Raw genomic sequence first — 23,723 nt, 5'->3', positions numbered from 1 at the left:
GCACATAAACCTCCCATTCGTGACATTAGAGTCCTAAGGACGCTCGGTTGTTAATGGGAATGGGCTTATACATGTTTCATAATGGTGCAAAGTAAAATGACTTGTGGAAGTTATTTCAAAAGGCAGATGGTATGAGAGATGTCATCTCAATGGCAGTAGCCACATCTAATCTCTACCAGCATCAATGTGATGATCTGCAGGAAGAAGAAAGTGTTTCTTCAGAATGAAGAGCATGGGGCAAAGATGGTAACCTAGAACATCCATAGCTGTGGAGTGGGCTAACATCCCCTTGCTCTCATCGGGACAGGGTAACACCAGCATCCATTCTAACTGGTGAGTGGCTCTGCCATTCTGGCCCTTTGAATAGAATCTTTGGCTCTTGCAGTAGTAGACATTTCTAATCACTATTATGCCTCTTGCAAAGAGCGGGCCAATGCTAGATAACTTTATCTAACTCTTGACTCAAAACCACAGGAGGGCCAGAACAAGGTTAGCAAGCTGTTGCTAGAGAGCAAACCCAGCAGGTGCAGCTAGAAGGCGCTCTAGAACTGTGGGGAACTGGATCTGAAGGTGACCTCTACTCATGAACTTCAGCACAGCAGGGAGAGCCCTTTCAATGCCAGCACACTGAAGGTTTTCTTTAACCCAAAGTGCTGGGTGGCTTGCTACATGTGCCCATCACCACCGAGTGGAGAACACCGAAGAAAAGTGAATTTTCCCCAAATCTCAAATTGCACCCATTTTCTAATGTGCCCAGAACAGGCAGTTGATAGTTAAGCTTTCCTGGGGGTATTTCACACAGCAGCCTGTCTTTAAAGTATGGAACAGAAGATGGCACACCATGTGCAGTTTTCTGTGTTAGGCTGTGCACATGGAAAGTAAGAGAATTGCTGATGATTCAGAACTAGGAATGGGAGGAGAAAACTAGACCATCTCCTGCAAACTTGAACTGCCCTCACTTTACCAGACAAATTACTTGGATAGTTTGTGAGAGAGATTTGGACTCATCACAAGGCCTGGAGAATGATCAAAAGAAAATAGGACTGTACAGATGGTGCCTTAAAAAGGCTTTTAGAGAGGACGTATTTTCATTACTTTAAGACCATTCCTCGATTTCAAGATAGAGAAAATAATTATTGGCTACCTATATTTAAAATTGAGCAATGAGACAGTATAAAGATAATTTGAAGTGTTTTCTTCAAATTGCGTTCTTTATGCACTCTAAAATGCATTCTAACTGAAATGGATTCTCCTCTTGGGGTCCCATACGTGTGCTCCTTAGTATCTAGTCAAGGTTCCCCTAAAGAGCGGACTTCGGGTCTTGCTTCTTAGGCTAGGTCACAGACAGACTCTCAGAGTTCTGTGTCTCCCAGGGACCCCACTCTGGAAGGGACACAGAGGCCAGAGATAACAGTGGTCCTGAGCAATCCTGAGTCCCTTGCAGAAACTAAAGAAACCCTAGGGTGTTCTAGAAAATAAGGTAATCCATCTTGGGTTCAGAATTGCACAGTCAGTGAAAACACCCCGATGCAGAACACAGCCAGGTTACCTTTCGCAGGGAGAGTTCCACATTTGTGTCTGCATTGAAGTTGTATTTGGCTATGGCTTCTCCAATCTCTCCAGGCTGGACTGGGGGTGGTGGTCTGGCGGGCTGCGCTTTTTCTGGAGGTGTTAGCTTCTATAAAGAGAACAGTTACTAGTTCTTAAACCTGTGATAACCTTTGGGTCAGCATCCTTCTGGAGGTGAGGAGAAAGGACGTACCTCTACGTAGGAGATTGGAAAAATGCCCACTCTTCCATGGTGCTCCCCCTCATACCAGTTCTGGTCAATTTTCCTGAGGATGTAGACCGTATCTCCTTTCCTAAATGATAGCTCCCTGGAAGAGACATGATCAGTGGACTCTTTCCGGGTGAGTAACAATTAGTCTTACGATCGATATTCCATATTTATCTGAGAAATACACTCCCCACATGAAAACATCTGCCAAGCTCAGTTAGATAAGGGTTTTCCTTACAGATTTCCAGAAGTCACTTAGGTAATCTTGGAAATGATTTTGAAGAGCAAGGATGTGGATCACACCCTGTATAAACCACATCCTATGATGACATGAAATTTGAAAGAGGGGACAGATTATTGTGACCTTGCCAGTCTATAGTCATATATAATGTTTATAACCTAATACTTTGGCTTGTAGCAGGAGCTTTTCTAAGCATCAAGTTGAAATTTTTGAATATGGATGGAAATGATAGGCAACTATTTTTTTCTTTTAAGATGGATATAGATCTTTTCTACTTAATTTAGGCTTGCATTTAAAAATCTGGATATATCCAGTAAAGGGAAAGTTGCCTTATTATCTAGTTTTCAAAACTCTGTCCCTCTCCTGTCAGAGCTAGAGTCCCATTTTGATAAATTTGCTGTATTTTTATTGCATTTTGGAATACTGGCTATTGTGGGCCTATGGGAAATAAAATGCCTCTTTTCCCATCTAAAATTGAGACATTTTTGTTGGGTGAGTTACTTAGCTGTAGTTTTAGAATTACTAGCTTTGAGCTGTTAAATGACTAAAAACAGCTTTAAAGACATATTTATTTAAAACATAGATCTATAAGTGTGTGCCTTCTCATATTATGTACAAAAGCATTCATATCTTTTTTTGGCCATTTAAAGGGGCTAAAACTGGCTTTTTTTCTGCCGTTTTCAGAGGTGCTTGGGTGTATGAGCCACGAAAGTTACATAAGTTGCCCATCACCCTGAATTTTATGTAAAATATAAAACCACATTGGGGGTGATGGATGCTCTCTTTATATCTTCTGAGAGAAGAACAAGAGGAGGACCATTAAGCTATAATAAGACCAAGCTATTTATAGGATGAGTGGACCCACTTTCTTTCTGGGCTTCTATGGGAGGCTGGTGAATCTACTTTACTAAAAACGCACACAGTTAGATTTTATTAGACAGACCTACTCATGTGCTCAGTGAAAGGTGGGATGGCAAAGACAGAAAGGTGCCATAGCTCCCCCTCAGCAATGTGGGAGAGCAAGATTCCCTGACTCTCCACTGGGAAACCCCAGGAGAGGATGGAGTCAGTCCATGGATATAGGATGAGGGGCTTGGCATGTGGTGCAATTTAAAGTCAGTGATCCATTCATGTTCCTGGCCCCTTCCTCTGTGATGGGTGTCATCTTCTCTTTGAAGCTTGTTTATATTTGTTTATTTTACATTTGTGTGTGTGTGTGTGTGTGTGTGTGTGTGTGTGTGTGTGTGTGTGTGTGAATGCATGCACACACATAACACCATGTGTAGAAATCAGAGGACAACTTGTAGGTATTGGTTCTTCCATTATAAGAAACTAGAGGATCAGGTTGTCAGGCCTGGTGTCAAGAACCTTTATCCCCTGAGCCATCTCATTGACCCCGAATCTTGTGGGTGTTTTCACTTTTATTCTTGATTTTTCAAAAATACTTTTTTTGAGAATTTAATGCATGTATACAATGTGTTTTGATCAAATCAATGCCTGCTCCTTCCGTTCTAACTTCTCTCATACGCCCCTCCCTTTCAACTTCATGTACCTCATGGAACACCTTTGGAGCCTCAGGCAGATGCCCTTCTGGTGGTACATATTTAGGAAAGTGTTGGATGTCTTGTCACAAAGAATAAATAAAATAAATATCTTTTATGTAATTTTCACATAACATCTTGCAAAGCATCACATCATGGCCTAAGGACAGCAATTAGCTCTGGAGCACAGAAGAAACAAACTGCTGTTATGTTGTCGTTCGTGTCTCAAATGCTCCACGAGGCCCTAGGCTTTTCTCCTAGCTAAGCTCTACTTTGAGGCTGTGATGGAGACTTTGAAAGGAAGCCAAATGAGAGGGTTTCTGGTAATTGGGGGACCAAGCTTGTAAAGAGGACATCCCCCACACCCTCAGATGTAGATCTATTGTGTGCTCAGCACTAGTCTTCTTTATTTATCTGCCTTGCCTTTTGGATGAAGAAGATCCTAAAGAAACAGGCTAAAAGAATGGAACACAGGACTATGAAAACATCAGCACTCAAGGACCACAGGACAGGAGCAGGGTTTCCTTAGAATCTCTAAGCTTTGAGTGTTGTGAGGTTAAGTATTCACGACAGGATCATCTGTGTGCAGGTACCCATAGACATACCCTTGATGTAGCTGAACAAATAAATGAGGTCAAGCTCCCCTTGCTAGGTAGGGATACTTACTCCCAATCATTTAAAAAATTTAAATTATTGAAAGGAAAAATTCTAGAAAAAAATAATCTTTATTCCTTATTGTTTTCCTATTCTGAATTCATTGTGCTTCAATGTAACTGATGTGATTTGAGATTTGGCGATTCACAACTGAACTTGAAAATAAATGATCTTATCTGAGTTAGCAATTTTGAAGGAGCTGATTAGAGTGTATTATAGAATTGTGATTTGAATCTTGTTTATAACACATCCCATGGAAAACACACACACACACACACACACACACACACACACACACACACACACACACCCCTTCCTACAATAGTAAAAATGAAGTTCAAACACATAGTGAGTTTTTACTCCACTTACTTAGACGTCTGAGCTTTGAAATCATAGACAGCTTTTGCAGGCAGTTTCTGAAAAGAAAGATAAACATTGAGCACTAAACTAAAAATTTTAAATTTCATATGAGAACAGTAAAACACATGCGATGTAAGTGATATGTTCCAGTTACAAATGTATCAGTTAGTGGTACCTTTAGACTAGTGAACTAAATGGGGGTACAGTAGCTGATTTCTTTTTCGTTTTGGTTTTTCGAGACAGGGTTTCTCTGTGTAGCTTTACGCCTTTCCTGGAACTCACTCAGTAGTCCAGGCTGGCCTCGAACTCACAGAGATCCGCCTGCTTCTGCCTCCCAAGTGCTGGGATTAACACCACCGCCCAGCTAACAGCTGATTTCTCACTAGGCTTCATTTCAGCAACTGAAGTAGATTTATGCCACAATATGATAACATGCCCATCAAAGATTCTGTCCTAATGTGCCATTTTTGAATACCACAAACAAACCATTTGTGGAGGACCAGCTGCTTTAACTTCTATGGGTTGACACTAGTCTGTCTGAGTCCTAATAAAAGGAACAAAACCCACACAAGAAGTCATCATAATCTTCACTAAATACTGATTATCCAAGAAGTAGTAGCCCAGTTATCAAGAGGTTAGTTAGCCAAAAACAGAGAAATGGAGGGTTCAGGAATCCTTTGGCTTATCTTTTAGTTATGAAGTGATCCCCATGCCTACCCTCAAACTCTGGGGCCCACAAATCTACTTGAGGCACGCTATACCATGTAGGTAGTGATATCAGCTCTTTCCCTCTCACCAACCAGTAATCCTTTCACCCAATTTTTCTTCCCCTGGGGTTCTAGTGAGCTTCAAGAAACTTGGGCAATTCATGACTTTGTAGTGGTCTCACAGTCTCTCTCAGACACCTGTCAGTCAGAGGTCAGTTTTTAGTTTCCATCAAGCCCTCATGGCCCCCAGGGCAGTTAGGAATAGGTGGTCCAGCTCTGGTTTAAGGTGGAGGGACCAGGAGTCAGTGGTGTACAAGAACTTCTCAATGCTATAAGAACTTGGTGGTCTTCTCCAACAAAAGTAGTATCATCCTGAGTGAGGTAACCCAAACCCAGAAGGACAAACATGGTATGTACTCACTCATAAGTGGATTCTAGATATAAAGCAAAGAACAATTAGAGTGCAACCCTCAGATCCAGGGAGGCTATATAGCAGGGGGGACCCTAGGATGACTGTGGCTTATAATAAGTTTTGGTTTTACTCAATTACTGGGCAAGCCTCAATGAAACATTTGACAATTAAGATAAAAATTTATACTGTATCAAGCTGTTAATAGAAAAATAAATTTTAAAAAGTGAAAAAAAGGTACTTGTGTAGAAACTTCCAGTCCTACACAGAACAGGCTAATTAGAACTCTGTTAGTTCATGGCTGCCAGGCCAAGACTCAGAAAAACCTCATTGCCCAAAGTGCATCCCAAGTTGGGAATAACTGGAGCCTAAACTCAGGCTCTAAGACTGCTTCTAGATTCTTCTTGTTGCTGTCAGGCTTCAGGCTGAAGTCTTTACTGGTCTGAGGTGCACAGCTAGCTGGTAAATGCTTTCTTAGAAGGTCATTTAAAAACACTCCGATACTGTTAAACTAACTACCTCTTTTTCGGGAGTTCCTCTTCGTTCCCGTGATAGACTTCTTCCCAAGTCAGTCAAAGTAGATGAGTAACTTCTAGGGGACTCATGGTCTGTTGGAAATGATAAGGTGAACCAGAATGAGATTTCATTTCATTAAAAGGAGACTGTTTAGCCACGTTTCCCTGGTGGCAATTATTTTACCCCCAAATTTGGAGAGATGTCACTAGTGAGAACATGGATGTAAAACTTATAAGTAACTGTAAAGTAATGATATAAGACACACATACACATTGAAAATGAAGAAATACACAAGTAACAGAAGTATTATAATCATATATAAAGTATTATTATTATACTGCCAATTAATTACACTGCAATCCTTGATGTAGATGATTCACAGTTGTAGGGATTTTCATACTCCAAATTTATCATGCTTAATATTTCTATTCTTTTTGGTTCCAATATGTAATTATTATAAGATATATAAAGGATTTAAAAATAACATATTTGTAGAAACAAACGTTGTGTCAAATACAATTTAAGAAGTCATGATGAAACGAAAGATAAAGTATGAGCATAAGAAGACTATGGTCATCTCCCCCGACCCTTGTGTGTGTGTGTGTGTGTGTGTGTGTGTGTATGTGTGTGTTTTTTTCTGTTTGTAAATACTTATTGGGTATTGAGATTTCATATCTTTTATGTCCTTCCATTGTACATGGAAGTCAACTAATTAGAAAGTAAATTATTTCAGAAAATAAAATGATAACCAGAACACCTCATATGAAGTTGCAACTTATGAAATATTGAGGTCTTGTTTACATTAAAGCAAAGTCTAAATAATTACATTTGAAAATGATAACTGTAATTATCTCTCTCAGTTTCTTAAAACTTACATAGGTGAGTGACTTGCATGTGGGGAGGTACCTAAAGGTTGCCTACAAAGGGCAGCATCATGGCATTTTACCTGTGTACTTGGGTCCAAGTTCTAAAAACATTTCTTCACTTTAACAAATTTAAATATGTTAAATAGTACAAATCATTAAGATAAATTTTACTTATGTACAGTATAATTTTTTCAGTGTTTCAAACTCATGTTTCTATAATGTACTATGCTTATTGTATCAGAAAATTGAAGAAGGTAGTTTAAAAAATTGGATGAAAGTTGTTTCAGTCTATATAGAAACTGATTAGAAATTCTAATTAATTTATTAAATTTAAAATTTATTATTCTATTTATCAAATAAATTATTATATTATTCTATTTATTTTTATATATAATATAAAATATTCTATTTATAATTATTCTATTATTCTATTTATCATTCTATCTTTTGTTCTATTTATCATTCTATCTTTTTTATATATTTTTTATATTATATTTTTGTGTGTATGGGATTTTGTCTGCATGTTGTCTGTGCACCATGTGTGTTTAGGGCCCTTGGAGGCCAGAGCAGGCATTACGTTCCGTGGGATTGAAGTCAGAGACAATTGTGAGCTGCCACGAACACCCTGGGAATGAAACCTGGGTCCTCTGGAAGAGGAAGGAGCAAGGGTTCCTAACCACTGAGCCCTTGCTCCAGCCCCTACTTATTTTCATTGATTGTTTTCCAGTATGTTGTCCAGTTGAAATTAAAGTGAAGGTAAATACTAATAAGTAAAACTGTCCAATAGTTATTAACAATTTTGTTTCCTTTTGCCCTTAGAAATTATACTTTATATTATACACTTTTAGTTAATAGGGCCTTGAATTCTCCCACCATTACTGTAATCTGTGTAACACTGGAAATATTAGCTCCTTTGTCCCTCCATTTCTCAATTGCAAAACAGCACTTACAGTAATACTCATCCATTGAGTTAGGGGGGTTCAATTAGATGTTGCTTCTAGCTACAGTGCTCTCTCTCTCTCTCTCTCTCTCTCTCTCTCATATATATGTAAATATATACATATATATGTATATATGTTGAGAGGACAGATTTCTTTGAACAGGTACAATGTTCTAACATTAATATAGAAGTCAAGGAAAAGGCTGTGAAACTACTGACTTTGATTCATAATGAATCAAAAAATATCTTAGGGATGCAGATACTGAATTATAGTTTTTATCTTGATATATTCTTTTGAAATTGAGTGATGATTCCTTCAGGATATTAGATAACTGAAGGAAATGGCTATTTTGTTAGAAACTTGGATTCTGACACATCTTAATCTGAAAATGTCCAGATAGAACTTGCTGTTTTTTTTAACAGCAGAAGGTTTTTACATTCTAATCTCCTGTTTGTGAGGCATGCTGCCTAGCGTCAGTGCAAACAAACGTAGGCACTAATGATGTTCGTTTGTCTTCTCAGTGTCCTACTTGTTTTAGCCCTAATAGTCAGTGACAAATTTGGGTTTCTTTTATTTTCAAGTGAGTAAATGCTTATGAGTTGATGATTACTTTCAGTCAACACATGGACATCAAATACCACACAGGCAAACGAGAACTACCGAGTCAGACATGTCTGCACAACACAGGTTGGCTTTGCCACACATAATGACTGTCAAGTGGTCTCCCAGCTCAGGAGCGATGAGATGCAGGATGGAAGTAATGAAGGAGGGGGAGGATGGCAGCTGAACCACAAGGGAAAAAGAAAGAAAAGTTGGTCCACCTTGGAGACTCAGGGTACTACCGTAGTCCTGTGCGTGGTAGCTGTTGTTGGCTGTGTCCACGTCTGGGAAAGAGGCACTGTGAAGCACCCTCCCACAATCGTTTTGGTACAGTGGACAATGAATAGCACCATCTGTAGGCAGTGTGTGGAAAGGCTGGTGCATGGGGCTCCTTTTCAGAGCATTAAGGGATGAATTCCTTTCCGGAATCTCTGGCAACAGTTCACTGATAAGCCTATGCAATATACTGTTGTCTGGCAGGCTCCCTCTCCTTTTCTCAGCTTTTATTTGGTCACAGATGTCTTTAAGGGCAGAGTCCAGAGCCTCAACTACAGAGGCTTTGCATTTTGCCTGTTCAGTCTGTTTTCTGGGAGTCAAATTCTTTTTCCGTCGGAAAGGCACCGGGCTGACTAGAAATGCAAGTTTAGATAGGCCGGGGTCCATTTCTTGCCTTCTGGGATGGTCAATATTTTCATGTTTAGCTCTTTCGTGTTTTAACATTGTGGTAAATCGAGTGTAAGAGGCTGGGCATCGGCCTTTGCAAGAACTGATGAGGTGTCGGTGATGGTGGTGGTGATGGTGGTGGTGGTGATGGCTGGATCCATAGAAACTTTCAGAGGACGTGAATGAAAAATGGTCAAAGTCACTTTCACTGCAAAAGGATGACCCTTCTACATGAACGTAGTCGCTGTGGTCAGACACGACGCCATCTTGGTCACTGTCGGAAAACTCCATATGTGTTCTGGGCTGCTCATCACTGGTGACTTCAATGTGGATGGGCACCAGGGTTTTGGACTTGCAGTTCCGCTGACCCTGAGAAGGCTGTCTACCCTGAGTTTCTTCCTCCAGCAGAGACTCAATAGAAAATCGCCTCTTGGGACACAGACCGTTTTGTTGGGGTTCTAGAGTGACAGGAGAGAGCATCTCATCCCCTAGATTGGGCATGGACTTGGACTTCTGTATCAGCTTTTCAAACTCCGAAATGCGCGTGGGTACCATGTCCCGGGGCACCTCCTCAGTGGAAGACTGGCTCCATCCATGGAGCAGACCCCGGTGCTGCTGCTCCTTCTCATACTGCAGGATCCTGGACTTCACGGAGCAAATTACCTCCGAGTTCATCAAATCCTGGCGGTTGATGCGGTGCATCTTCTTGTACATTTTGAGGAAGCCCGGGGCATTATGGGCTGACCTGTGTTTGATTCTAGATCTACTGTTACCGCACACGTCCTGGATGTAGGGGGAAGTCCACGCCATGGAGCAGCTCTCTTTGGAGTCGTCTTCACATAACAGAGAACCCATGCTTTCTGACTTGGCTTTAGGATCTGGGAAGCTGTCGCAGTCGTCATTCAGGAGATCATCACAGCTCCGTGACTTGATTTTTGGGGACACGGTCTCTTCAGTGCTGCTCCAGATCTCTGCATTTTGCCGGGCCATCTGCCAGCCGTTCTTGAAGGTGATGGCCCTTTGAGAGTCCCGGGGGACGTCCAAGTGCTGTCTATAAGCGCTACAGTACTCTAACTCACTAGAGGGGGCGCCATTGAGCCCCGAGTAACCGCAAAGGGATGGACACATTTTGCCATCATCCCCACCTTTCAATCCAGAGCAGCATGGCAGGAGAAAGACATTTGGAGAAGTTAAAAGGTTCACAGGGAAAGGAGAGCATGTCAGTATTAGCACAGCAAGGAGAAGGCAGTTAGTGTGGCTTACGCTAGGCATCTTGACACACACATAGCTTCCATTAAAGAGGTTAAATTTTTGATGCTAGTACAAGATCGTATTTTTTCAGTGCAACTTTGCAGATACTACAGTAAGCAAAACCACACATGAAATACACTCAATGTAACTAACACATTTCTACTGCATAATTCAATGGTTTTTTTTGGGCAACAAGGCATGCCCAGCCACAACTCTTACCTATTAACACCCTTCCTTCCTTCCTTCCTTCCTTCCTTCCTTCCTTCCTTCCTTCCTCCCTCCCTCCCTCCCTCTCTTTTTCTTTCTCTTTCATGTATGTGTACACGCAAGTAGAGGTCAGACAACGACTTGTGGGAGTCTATTGTCTCCCTTTACTCTATGAACCACGGTGATCACACTCACGTTGACCGGCTTGGTGGCAAGTGCCATTACCAACTGAGTCATCTCACTAAGGCCCCTCATTGCTAAATTTGGCATTTGTACCTGCAAGCCAGTGTGTACTTATTGTAAACTGTTATGGACCACTGTGTTACATGGTAGAATGGGATACTCTACCATACAAATAAAGGTTGAACAAAACAGAGTAAATGACTAAAAGCATGACTTAAGTAAATTATTTTCTAATCCAGAATTTAAAGTACCCCATTGCATGTTTTAAGTGATATTTTTTTCTGCTGCTATTTATAATTCTTATTCTACAAATTTAATTAGTTACCTGTAATAACATTAGAAAATTTGCCTACGTAAAAGCCTATAAATGCCATTTCTGTAACTATGACAACAAATTATAATACTTTGGGTTTAAAAAAATAATAAATGCAATATATTTTTGAGAAAATAGTAACAAAACATGTTAGTCTGAGTTCTTTCAGTTTGAATTGGATTGGGTAGGAGCAACGGCTTTGCTGGGGAACTGTATTTGCTTCAGGGACACCATAAGCAAAGCCAGCCTAAGGCGTGATCGTGAGATGGGCCTTCTTCCCCCATACTCTGGGCTGAACTCTGAACTAGTGAGAATGTTCATTGATTGTGGCTCACCTTGGGCTCTTGAGGGAGAGGAAGGAGAGGAACTAATGAAAGACTTCGTAAACGTGGAGTTCGATCCCGGGAGGTCTGCCCGGCCAGGGCTGGCCCTGCTCACGCTCTGATCCCCCAAGCCTCTGGGTGGGCCCACTGCAGGCTCGCTCTTCCTCCGTTTCCTGAAGTCACCAGTCATGCTTGCGGAGCTGATGGAGGGAATCAGTGTCACTTTGATTGGAAGAGGTTAACACATGCACGAGAAGCCTGATGATTACGTTAGATAATGGCAGAACCCCCAACCTTCTACCCACAAAACTGCACCATGAGAAAGTCATTCCTCCACATTCAAAATACTGTCTTTAGATTCATCTTTTAAAACATCTCATTTTTAAAGGGAAGTTTCAAGTTACAGAATATCTGGCTGGACTAAACAGGTTCTTCATATCCATAGGTTCAGCCAACTATGCACTGGAAATATTAGGGATTGGATTACTACTGAACATGTACAAACTGTGTTTTTATTCCCCATGTGATCCATTATAATAACCACTTACTGAACTCACTTTTATTTTATGTGTATGAGTGTTTTGTCTACATATATGTCTATGTACCATACCCAGTGCCCAGTGCCCAGTGCCCGTGGAGGACAGAAGAGGACACAGGGTCCCCTGGAACTACAATTACAGATGGTTGTGAACTGTCATGTGGGGGCTGGAGAACTGATCCTGGGATCTCTTCAAGAGCAGCCAGTGCTCTTATCCATGGGGTCCTTTCTCTAGGCCCAATAATTCTTTTTGCTAGCATTTGTGTTGCATGAGGCATTATACATATTTCAGAGTATATATAGGAGGCCATGAGTAGGTTATGTATAATTTTTTTTGTGTGTTTTGTTTTTGAGACAGGGTTTCTCTGTGTAGCCTTGGCTGTCCTGGAACTCACTCACAGATCTGCCTGCTTCTGCCTCCTGAGTGCTGGGATTACAGGTGTGCACCACCACGGCCAGGTGGTAGAAATATTATGTCATTTATATGAGACACTTGTGAGCCAGTAGATTTTAGTATCCTTGTGAGTCTTAGGACCTTAGTCCTCTGCAGAGATCAACAGTCAATTGAGCAGAGAGCTCTCCTATGCCCATTTCTTTCTTCTTGAACATATTTCTCTTTATATCATCTATGGACATGTGTAACAGCTAATGATGCTATCTGGATATCATCTCTCAAAATCTATCTTCTATATGTAGGGTTCATGATATCTGTGACATAATTTAGGGGTTGTTAGTTGTAATGAAATGCAAATGCATCCATCATGAACGTGCCTTGTACTTTTTCTCCTACAAAATATCCTGTTGTGTAAGGCTCTATGTCTTGATAGCAACCTTTAGGTCAGACTCAAGTTCCAGAATTTAAGCATTTCAAACATTTCAGACACACACATAGATGTAAAAATATAACAGTGGAGGGAGTGGAGGAATGCCTCTCTTTGTAATATTAGTGTAGTTGGGAAGCACTCAAAATCCCAATTTACCTAAGTCACAAGTGTTTTTACTTAGGTTGACACAAACTTGTACAAAGGCAAAGTAACATACAACTGTTTGTTGATGGTATACCATGACTGCGAATCTGTCATATTAACTGCTATTTGAACTACATCTCAATTTTGGTGATAGTTTCAATTAAGTATATTTAAAACCTATGAACAGAGCTTAGATTGGTCAGCTCTGAGGACAGTTGTGACTAGTGGTGACAAGTTAACGTGTTTCACTCTGTTTTCCCTCTCTCTCCTTTCTAAACTCTGTAAGTTGCTAAGCTTAAGCATTAGCGTCTTCAAAGACAAGTTGGTGACTAATTTTTAACTCATCGTCTTGTCTGTGGATTGAATATGTTTATGGACTTGGGATACCTTGAAATGTAGTGAAAACATTTATTTGTGTGATCAAAGTGTAATTAACACGTATCAGTAGCTTCTAATTTATAAAATGTTTCTAAACCAACATTGAGAATATTTTTCAACCCTCAATGGAATGAAAGAGGACACAGGATGCAAAGGCCACAGTGGGAAGAACTGACCCCAGTGAAGAAATCCAGAATTACATTGTCGAGTGTTAGTAAATTCTTGCATGCAGTCATATAATATGATATGCCAATGTATAAATCGAATATGAGGTCTGATACTTAAAATAAAAAAGTTATGTGATTTGCACCAGTAGTTCACTAACGAAGATTACTATTGAGGAAGCAAATGCTGGCATAGGATATTTTGTTAGTGTAATGTCATGAGATCCTTACCTACTGGGCCTTTCCAGGCTTCTGTCAATGGAGGGCTGGTAGATGGAGGCCTGTAAAGATAGAAAAGTAGCCTCATGAAAATAATTACCATAGCAAAATTTCATTTATTTGTCGTCATTGAGTTCTGCATTCTAAAAAGGATATTCTAAGATTTAGAGTCTAAATATTGTGAACAAAAGAATCATTTATTGTGATTACAAAAATGTCTTTCCAGAAAGGCAACATGTCTTTGAGTTCCCTTTTAACAAACTACACTGCATTCTGTGATGTAACACAACCAAGCCATTCATTTCCTCAGGAAGAAGAAGAAATAAACCAGTAACATTATCATCAGGAAGACTGGACTGAATGAAGGGCTAATTATCTTTAGCATTAACATCAGGCTCTCAACAACTGCTAAGTAGGAGCTTCCTCTATGAAGGGCTGGCTTTATTTGTAAGATAATATTTGCAGTCATCATTAAATCCTGATAAAAACAAAGTTCTTTATAAATTTCATTGTTATTGCCAGGTGTTATCTTGAAAATATACCATATGAGTGGGACTTGAATATCTTTCCTCCGTAAACACATATTATTTCATAAAACACACAGAATTTGATTTGAAATTAATCTAAATCACCTGGGACTTCAGCCAGGTCCCGAACAATTTGAGTTGGAAATTAATTGAAAATAAATGATCAAATGAATCAAGATACACTCCTTTAAATGGTGTGCTTTACACCTCTCATTAAGAACAGCACACTGAAACTGGTACCACACAAAAGCGGTAGATAAAGTTTTTATGGTGCATGGCTGTTTCTGGGACACTTGCTGAACTAATCTAGATTACAGGAGAGGGCTGGTAGTGAGTTTCCGAGGGGACACTGCAAGGTAGAAGCCGCCGTGCTGTGGTCCCTACACTCATAGCAAACCAGTTCCTCGTGAAATACACCTTTGATTTGGAGATATTTATTGCTCAATCATCATCATAGATGAACTTCGGTTTGTTGAAAAATGGAAATTGTATTTTGAAAATGTTTATATGAAGGTCTAAAATTGTCAACCATAAGGGCAAGAGTTGATGACTCTTACCTTAAATTCCTATATGGAGAATTTTTTTTATCAGAATATTAAAAACCTACTTTGATGAAATGACAATCTCACTTTATAAGTGATTCCTACTATTCTTTTCTATTAACTGGTAAATACTTCCACTTTCCCAATTAAAACACTAGATTATAACTTTATGATTTTTATATAGGCCAGCCTGACAAGCCTCATACATAATATTTTGCTTTAATTCCACATTACTGATTGAGAATGGAATCTTATCCATAATAAAACAAAGGATCTGTTGTCATGAGAACATTCCTTCCTCATTTTGGACAGGAAAAGCATATTTAATATTTGTACTTTTTAGAAAATTCTTAGGTTCCTATGTTCTCAACAAATATGAGAGTAGAAAATTGTTCTACTATGTTGATCAGTTTACATAATTATTTGAATTTGTCTGAATTGGATAGTAGAAAGTAAGGAAAACATAGTAAGGAAGAAAGAAAACAAGTAAAATAATATTAGATAATTCTGCATGTTTGCAGAAGTGATATCAGAGAGCCTCAGAGTAGCATTACCTGTGGGTCACAGGTTTTATGGGACAGCCTGACACATAGTTGGCCACTAAAAGGGACAAATTCAGGATGCACTCAGAATATTCCTAATAAGATCAGAAATATGAACCCCCAGTTTTGATAAGCTTGGATAATTCTGTTATATGAAATAAAACACTGTATTAGAACTGATTAAGTATGTTTCTGAGTTAAGACAAACTGTAATCATTCTTCTTTGTTCTGTTTTTCATAATCCAAATAAGTTAAAAATGTTTTTTTAAAAAAACATTTAGTGTGTATGTGGTTTTTTTTTTTTTTTTGTGTGTGTGTGTGTGTATACCATGGTATATGTGTGGAGGTCAGAATGTAAGGGAATCAATTCTCCCCTTATACAATATGGGTTTTGGGATAAAACTCAGGTCACAGCTGAGCCATCTTGCTAAAAAATTCTTCCCAAAAAGAAATGCTTTGATTTTATGTATCATAAGAGAAATTTCAGTTTTCAATTATAAGGTAATAATAAAAAGTTTAGATTAATAATTAAGGCAAAATCTTGTACAGTAATTATGACACTTAGCTGAAAAAAAAAGAGTCCCAAGAAAAGAACTAGTCCATTTTACCGAACAAAGTCTACTCATCATTTACAAAGATCACTATTTTAACACAGGATGCAGACATCAAATCATTCTTTCTGCTAAGAAATTATTGATTAAATGTTGCTAACAAGTTCTTAAGTATTCTTTTTTAAAAATTTGTTTCAAATTAGCAAAGCATAGGTTTCATTCTGACATTCGCAAACAAATGTCTCAGTTATATTTGATTTGAAAAACTATGTCATTTGTAATATATGCTTGATAAAACCAGGTACTTGATCAATGATAGCTTAGGTATTATCTAATAATTACAGTTTTTACTAGAAATGTCATATAAATGTTATTAAAGACAGAATAAAAATATCTTATGGGAGTATATTTTTTTTAAACTCTGAAAGGCCATGTTCTTAAATTAATACCCTAGTTAACTATGCTGTTAAAGTTACTCATGTCTCTCAGTCCCCAAAAGATAAGAACACATAGTTTTACTGCTATTAACCTGCTTTTTTAATGTAGTATTTTGGTCACTACCATAACATAAAAGTACATTAAGTTAAATTTTTCCCATCTCTGTGCTCAGTAATTACTGTGCATTGTTAATTCCTAGAACCCATTTTATATAAACTCAATAATTAAAAAATAGTTTCTAGGAGAGCCAAGTTTTAAATACATCTCCTGGGGATGGTAAAAAGTGTGGTACAAAGGAAATAGTTTTGAAACGAAGGATGAGCAATTGGTGATTTATTCTCTTGACAGCCATCTTAGTAGGCAACTTTGGATATGTTCCTTAAAGTTATTCCATTCCATTCCACTTTTCTTAACTAGAAATCCAATTAGTTGAATATAATGTTTTCTAAGTTCTGTTTCAAAATCAATGAGCCAACTACTTTAAAAAAAAATCCAGAAGTATCTGATCAAGATATCTGGGGAATATTTACAAAATGTTGATTCATTTATCTAAACACATCAGTCTCACACTAAACTAAAAAAAAAAAGGAGCCTGGTGGTGGTGGTACATGCCTTTGATCTCAGTACTTATAGGAAGCAGAGGCAGGCAGATCTCTGAGTTCAAAGCCAGCATAGTCTACAGAGTGAGTTCCAGGACAACTAGGGCTATAAAGAGAAACCCTGCCCTGTCTCAATCAACAACAACAACAGTAACAACAAGAAGTACCCAATATGATAAAGATATTCCCCCCTCCCCACAATGGATTATAAGTCTCACAAAAGTTTATCAACATAGTAGCATAGTTTTGGTGTGGAGAACACAAGAAAAATATTTGATTGAATTGAATATCAAAATAAATTCTTAGGTTGTCCATATGCTGCAATGATAAAACATACAGAATAGAATTGTTGGTTTTATTTGATTCTCTTTAGAGAGCAGGCTTGGCTACAAAACATGAGTCTTGAAAAATTACTGAATTCAATACCTCAAAAAGTTCCTGATATCTAGACTTTACTTTTCATTTGATAAAAATTTTTTTCGGTCACTTCTGTGTTTTAACACACACCATGATGCTTATTAGATGACCTATAATGTGGAGTTGCAGATTAAACCTTTGGAAACTTGAGTATTTCCCTTTCAAACTCCATGCCTGCAATCTGTTGTCCCTGCTGTGTGTCAGGAGTACCATCCTTAGCATGAGTTCTTGGCTTTTACCTTGCACAATGCTTGAGTGAGGGCTTTGCAGTAATAGTAAGATATTTATTCAGCGTTGCATTCACTTAAGAATACATAGCAACTGCTGGGACAAAATCAGTTGATTCTGTGTGCTTCTCTCCTGCCTGGCTACTTCTGAGAGTGCCCTCAGGAGGCTTTTATCTGCCTGATAGTTAACGATGACATATCTGCTTGTGTCTTCGAAGTGCTTTTCACTATAGCCTTCTGGTTACTTTGTAGAGGGCAAAGTTTGGCTTAGGATCCTTTCTGTTCCTTTCCATACTATCTTTTCCTTACCTAGGTTAAAATTTACGTGGCCTGACATAAATTCTTCACCTAGCCGATTGGCTGATTTTCATAAGCATCTTTATTATTTTTTTAAAAAAAGATTTACTTAGTTTTAGTTCATGAGTGTTTTGCCTGCCTGCATGCCTGTGAGCCATGTGTATGGTGGTGCTGATGAGGCGAGAGGAGGGTGTTACAAATGGAGTTGTGGATGGTGGTGAGCTGCCATGTAGGTGCTGGGAGCTAAAGCCAGGTCCTCTGCAGAAGTAGCAAGTGCTCTTAAACCACCAAGTCACCTCTCCAGCCCCACCCATAGCACTTTCAGCAGAGACCTCAACTAAGTTTTATTGCACATGGCAGTGACTATCTGCTGTTGTGGCTGCCTGAGTTCCAATATCAAGAGTGGGCAATGCCTGTCAAAAGAGGCTGTGGAATTGAGAAACTGGGACACACATACCAGGTATTCATCATCTCTAGTCTTGACTGATGGAAAAAGCCACAAGTTACAAGCATTTAGTAAAACGAAAGTTTAACAACATTTAGAAAAATATAAGGAATAAGTATCTGATTGTGTAAGAATCAAAACTTTATTTTAAAAAGTTATATTATCCTGTCTATGTGGGTGTAGCACACTTGCTACGGCATGTGAGGGCATGCTCTCTTCATGCACAGTGGGTGGGTTCCAGGGTGGAAGTCCGACCATTGGGCTGTCACAGACAATGCTTTGACCTAATGAGCCATCTCCACGGCCCAAGAACCTCAACTCTGAGTCTGTACCTCTAAGCACAATGAAAAATTGCCTTCTAGATGCCTTCCAGTGGTACTTTTCTCAGTTTATGAAAGTGGGCAGTTAACACATGCTGAAGTTCAGTAGTTGGGTTTTTTATTTTCATGCTCCTGAATATTTTAACTGGAAGTAACAGTTAGAAAACAATCATTACCTGGAACTCAGAAATAGCCAACCCTTTTGTACTGTCTAGATAATGCTACATGCAACACAGTGATACAAAGAGTTTTTTAAAACCAGCTTGAACAATACAGGAAACTCTTAAAAACACATATGTTCAGACTGACAGTCACAAAGCAGGAAATGTGGAAGGAGAGAAGAATTTGTCTTTACCTCATTGGAAACACCGGAAGAATGATCTTGAACATAATCCAGAGCCTTTTTAGGAGGCTGGGTGTAGATGCACCACAGAAGCAGAAGTGGAGAGATGGGATGGAGGAGAGTCAATGGCAGCGAGTAATGAACATGTGGAAAAGGTGACAACAGTTAGAAATCGAGCATCAGCTACACAGAAAGAGTGTCGTGAATGGACAAAGTGGCAGCCTCGGAGGAAGAGTGCAATGTCTGCAAATATTCCCAAGCACTGTGCAAAGCTGCTTGTGTTCAATTAGTAGATTGGTAAACTTAATTTGTCAAATCCAAATTAGCACTCCCAGTCTTTGGCCACAGCAGATTGCAAGGTCTATTAAGGAAACATCGGAGGAGTAGGTGGAGGGCATGCAGGTGGGTGTCCCTGTGTGGCTGAGGAGGGTTGCAGAAAAAAGTGCTGGTAATTTGGGCTCGACACAGAAATCGGTACATTCGCTGGAAACTCTACCCAATTATAGCAAATACATAGAGCACAACAAGAGAGCATTTTCCCAATGAAATAAAATACATTCTAATAAGAGGAGATGCCAGAAAAAAAATAGGAGGAAACAATCCTCTTATAAGGTAATAGAAATGCCAGGAAATGTTGTTTAATATTCATTTACAATCACATTTGATTCAGTTCAATAAAACATATGAGGCTAATCAAGACTGCACTATAATGCATAAAAAGGGCTCTCACAGCCATCCAGTAAGGAATAAGTGATCAGCATATTTATAAGTCCTTATGTGACATGGAGAAAGAACAAATCCGAGTTCTTATCAAATTGTTGGGCAGAATAAGTGACATGCTCAATAGTTTAGGGTTTGTAAAAATGCATGTTACAGAAAACATGAAATCCACAAATAATTCCTCAATAGAGAATCAATAGTTAAGGAAGTTATGAGAAGCCTGAGTTGACCCTGTCCCAAACAGATCCATCAGACCCCATGAGGGCCAAATTAGAGGCTTTCGACATGGGAGTCTGGTAATGAGAGATCTGTTGTTGGCTCATGAGCAAAACTACAAATCAAGGTCCACAAGGCTTCTTAATTCTCTCCTTTTGTTACATCTCTCCTATTCAAGGAATCATTTTACAGTGGGAATATTTACAGTGGGAATGTTCTGACAATACATTATAGTCAGAACTGCCCAAAGACTTTTCTTGTTGTATAAAAAGCCTAGGTTTAATTTCTGACAATTTTGGGCAAATTCCTTGACCTTTCTGGTCTGTTTTCTTGTTACTAGAATTGTTGCATCAGGAAGACTCAAGTCATTGGCTTGGGAACCAAGCGCTCTGTGGTGGCTTGATAATTCCTCAGCAAACAAGAACTGTAGTACAGTCTTCTTGTAGATGGCAAGGTACTAGTTACTGTTCAACTAGACCAAAATGCACTGTACACAATACAGCTCTCCCCTAAGCTACTTCAACATGATAGATTTGCAGTTAACTGAATGTGATTCTAATGCGTGATTAGGAGAAAACATACAGGAAGCGAATGAACACATTTAGGCATTTTGGCACCAAAGCGAATTTGCACAAAGCTGGAGCACATGTATTTTATCCATCCAGCTTTTTGTTCTCGACATGACACGTCTCCCTTCTGACAAGAATATGCTTTAGAAATCAAACAACATCCTCCTATTTGTCTAATAGTAATTGTCTAGCCTCACTTACCGGACGTCCAAACTCCAGCTCTGAAAAGAATTTATACCAGGGCTCATTTTCTAAATCTATGTCATCTGGATTTATGCGACCAGTCTAGAGCAGATGTGAAGGAAAAGGGAAGGAAAAGGCACACTGAGCGAAGTGAGGGAAAACGCCGTGTGGTATGAAAACACACGCGCATCCACACGCAAACATGCATCGGACTCGTCCAACAAACCTCAGCAGGACAGAATGGAGAAAGTAAGATACAATGAGCAAAATGAGGGTACGAAAATGAGGGTCCGTGGCATCCCTGGGGTCCCTGTCGCCGCCATTACTAACGTTTTAGCCTGATGCATGAACTAGGGAAATTATCCGGGTAGTGACCATACAGAAAGGATGGCAGGCCAGACTATGAAGACAGGTCCAAACGAGGAACCAAGGGGCTCTCCTGGATGGGTCAGTCTGCTGTCCCTGAAGTTAACTGGCAACCAGCAGCGGCAGCAGTGGTCTGCAGTATGCAGATATTGCAGATGGGGCGGGCTGGAGCATGGAATGGTGGAGATGAGGGTGGAAAGGCGGGGGTCCAGGAGCAGGAAGAACCCCAGCAGAGACGGGATCTGACCATGCCTTATCCTCGGAACACAGGCTGAGCTCTGCTTCCCCACAGCATGAGAGAGGGTGAAGAAGGAAGGAGCTCACCCGGGTGGGAGAGAGAGCTGGGGCGCTCGGACTCTGACGGGGTGCGGGGACACAGCTCCGGGGCGGAGGGGAAGGGCTACGCAGGCCATCTGTTGAGGGCGACACCGAGAGAGGTTTCCGGCTGGGTTCCCGGGGAACAGGTGTCGGAGTTGTTGGGAGAGGGGGCTGTAAGAGAGAGGGGTGAGGAAACACTGGTTCATTAGACAGGGGCTCTTGATGGAACCTGAAGGGGGACACCAGCTGGCATTAGTCCTAGAGACTAATATTTCAGGAAGGGACTATGCCTGGGCTGACTGCGGGGAGCAGAGTCCTTAAAAATGGCCCACCATAGCAAAGACCTCAAGGTCACAAGTCTCTCCAAAAGTGAAGATATATCCCATTTTGTGATTCCATCTCCTCATGATGACTTGGAGCTAAAGGAGGGTGTGGGTAGAACCAGACTTTTCATAGTAGGGAGGGAAGGAGAGGGAGGATGTGGAGTCTAATTGACTTGCCTCTCAGGTGGTTTGTGAATGTTGTGTTTAAGATAGAAATGCCAGGGGTGTCAACATAAACAGTTGAGAAAAAACAAGTACAGTTACTTGAGCAATAGAACATATACATTCAGCCTTTCCTCAACCCGGTGATACCCTCAATGTTTATTTTACAATACATACCCGCTAGATGATGTCATGCTGGTTGCTTTTCTATAAAATGGCACTTGAAGTACCATATATGTGCACTACTACCTCTTTGGTATATCTCATGTCCCCAATTAAATGTGTATAGTTACATAGTACAATACACCAAGTCAGAAAAAAATTCTAAGTTTTTTGATCCCCTAAAAGCCATTCACTCCGGCCAAGAGAAAAGCTCTGATACCCATACTACCATCCAGGAGGGCTTCTAAACACTCACTACTTCAATCCTATATTATTCTTAGAATACTTACGGATCTCAAAGATTCCCACTGAGTAGCTCTTTAACCCTATAGTGCTGGGGGCGTTGAAATATTCAGCATTCCGAAAAAGGCCACCATTCTGTCATGAGCTTATTGTAGTGTTTCACTGTCATTATATTACAGTGGTTTTATTAATGCCATTTGGTCTACAGTGAATGATACATTATTCCCACAACATTTTCAGTGGTATAGCTTTATTTTCATATTTTTTTATGAAAGAAGATGGTGATATTATAGTAACTACACACAATGATAGAAAAGTTTGAGGCGTCATAACAAAATAGTGCAGAGGCCAAGCTTATGCATTATATGTAGTGGTAGTGATTAGAATGACTGCATAGTAACCCTGGGATATGCTGGGGACTGATGCTGGAATAACACTCCACTGCAGCACTCTTGTACAGTGGTTGGTGGTGTCCCCATGTGGGTATCTCGATGGGCACATGAAGGAATGCATGTGTACACAAAATACTACACTGTCGGTCAAGCATAGAAACTGTCTTTTTAGTATTATTTGACTTTTGGTTATGAGGTTTTTTTTTGCCATAAACAACAATTGAAGAGGCTATTCTATTAGAAAGAGAAAATGCTGCAGAAACTCTTGAGATATTGCTGTGGGATGTCTTTCTGTATGCTGTGAATATGTGTTACTCTCAGTGGTTGATAATAAAGTCGTTTGGCCAATGGCGAGGCAGAATAAGGTTAGGCAGTACATTCAGACTGGAGATGGAGATGAAGAAGGGAGTAGTTAGGAGACACTGTGAGCTGCTGCCAGCAGAAGCAAGATGTGAGAGAACATGCAACACCACGAAGCCACATGGCGATGCATAGATTAATAGAAATGGGCTGAGTTAAGTTGTAAGAGCTAGCTAGCAAGAAGCCTGAGCCATTAGGCCATACAGTTTTGTAGTTAATATGAGCCAGCTGTGGGACTGGGCAGGACACAGGAAAACTTCCAGCTACAAGATATTTAGCCCAATTTATGGCAATATTACTGTTGGTTTCCACTTTATAGTTAACAGTGCAATCTGTAGAAATAACATCTTCCACTAATCTATTCCCATTGAATTAAAAAAAATTACAATAACTATTTTCCATTGAATTAAAGTTTTCAATTCAATAGTTATGAGTGTTAAGATTTTGTTGGTGATAAAGTGTTACTTCCCCCCAATTATTTAGAAGATGTCAGCTGCAGTGTGTAATTACTTCACGGCATAACTTTGCTGGAGCCTTTATCTTTGAACAGGTAACATTAGAGAGAATTTACCAGTAACTTTGTGCTGTTCAGAGGGGTGTACTATTTCCTTCACAGGAAAGAGATCTCTGATCTCCCAAACT

General features: G+C 39.8%; 1 protein-coding gene across 16 annotated transcripts in view; it reads right to left on the bottom strand.

Moving 5' to 3' along the window:
• Sorbs2 (sorbin and SH3 domain containing 2) overlaps positions 1 to 23,723 on the bottom strand; it is a 194,703-nt gene that overhangs the window by 21,032 nt on the left and 149,948 nt on the right. For 5 of the 16 annotated variants that reach the window (XM_059244816.1, XM_059244809.1, XM_059244807.1 and 2 more), the window contains 8 exons: positions 21,446 to 21,610; positions 19,080 to 19,136; positions 13,832 to 13,881; positions 11,565 to 11,752; positions 6,209 to 6,297; positions 4,583 to 4,629; positions 1,763 to 1,877; positions 1,550 to 1,678 (listed from right to left, as the gene is read on the bottom strand). In XM_059244816.1, coding sequence (XP_059100799.1) covers positions 1,550 to 1,678; positions 1,763 to 1,877; positions 4,583 to 4,629; positions 6,209 to 6,297; positions 11,565 to 11,752; positions 13,832 to 13,881; positions 19,080 to 19,136; positions 21,446 to 21,610 — 840 coding nt within the window. Of the gene's footprint in view, positions 1 to 1,549; positions 1,679 to 1,762; positions 1,878 to 4,582; positions 4,630 to 6,208; positions 6,298 to 8,833; positions 10,421 to 11,564; positions 11,753 to 13,831; positions 13,882 to 19,079; positions 19,137 to 20,773; positions 20,858 to 21,445; positions 21,611 to 23,723 lie in introns of all 16 variants that reach the window. The other 11 variants (XM_059244812.1, XM_059244813.1, XM_059244814.1 and 8 more) reach the window with 7 other exon arrangements.

The sequence above is a fragment of the Peromyscus eremicus genome, chromosome 17, assembly GCF_949786415.1.
Source record: "Peromyscus eremicus chromosome 17, PerEre_H2_v1, whole genome shotgun sequence".
Lineage (NCBI taxonomy): Eukaryota > Metazoa > Chordata > Mammalia > Rodentia > Cricetidae > Peromyscus > Peromyscus eremicus.
Note: the sequence above shows the minus strand (reverse complement) of the source record. Positions and strands in the feature narration are given on the sequence as shown.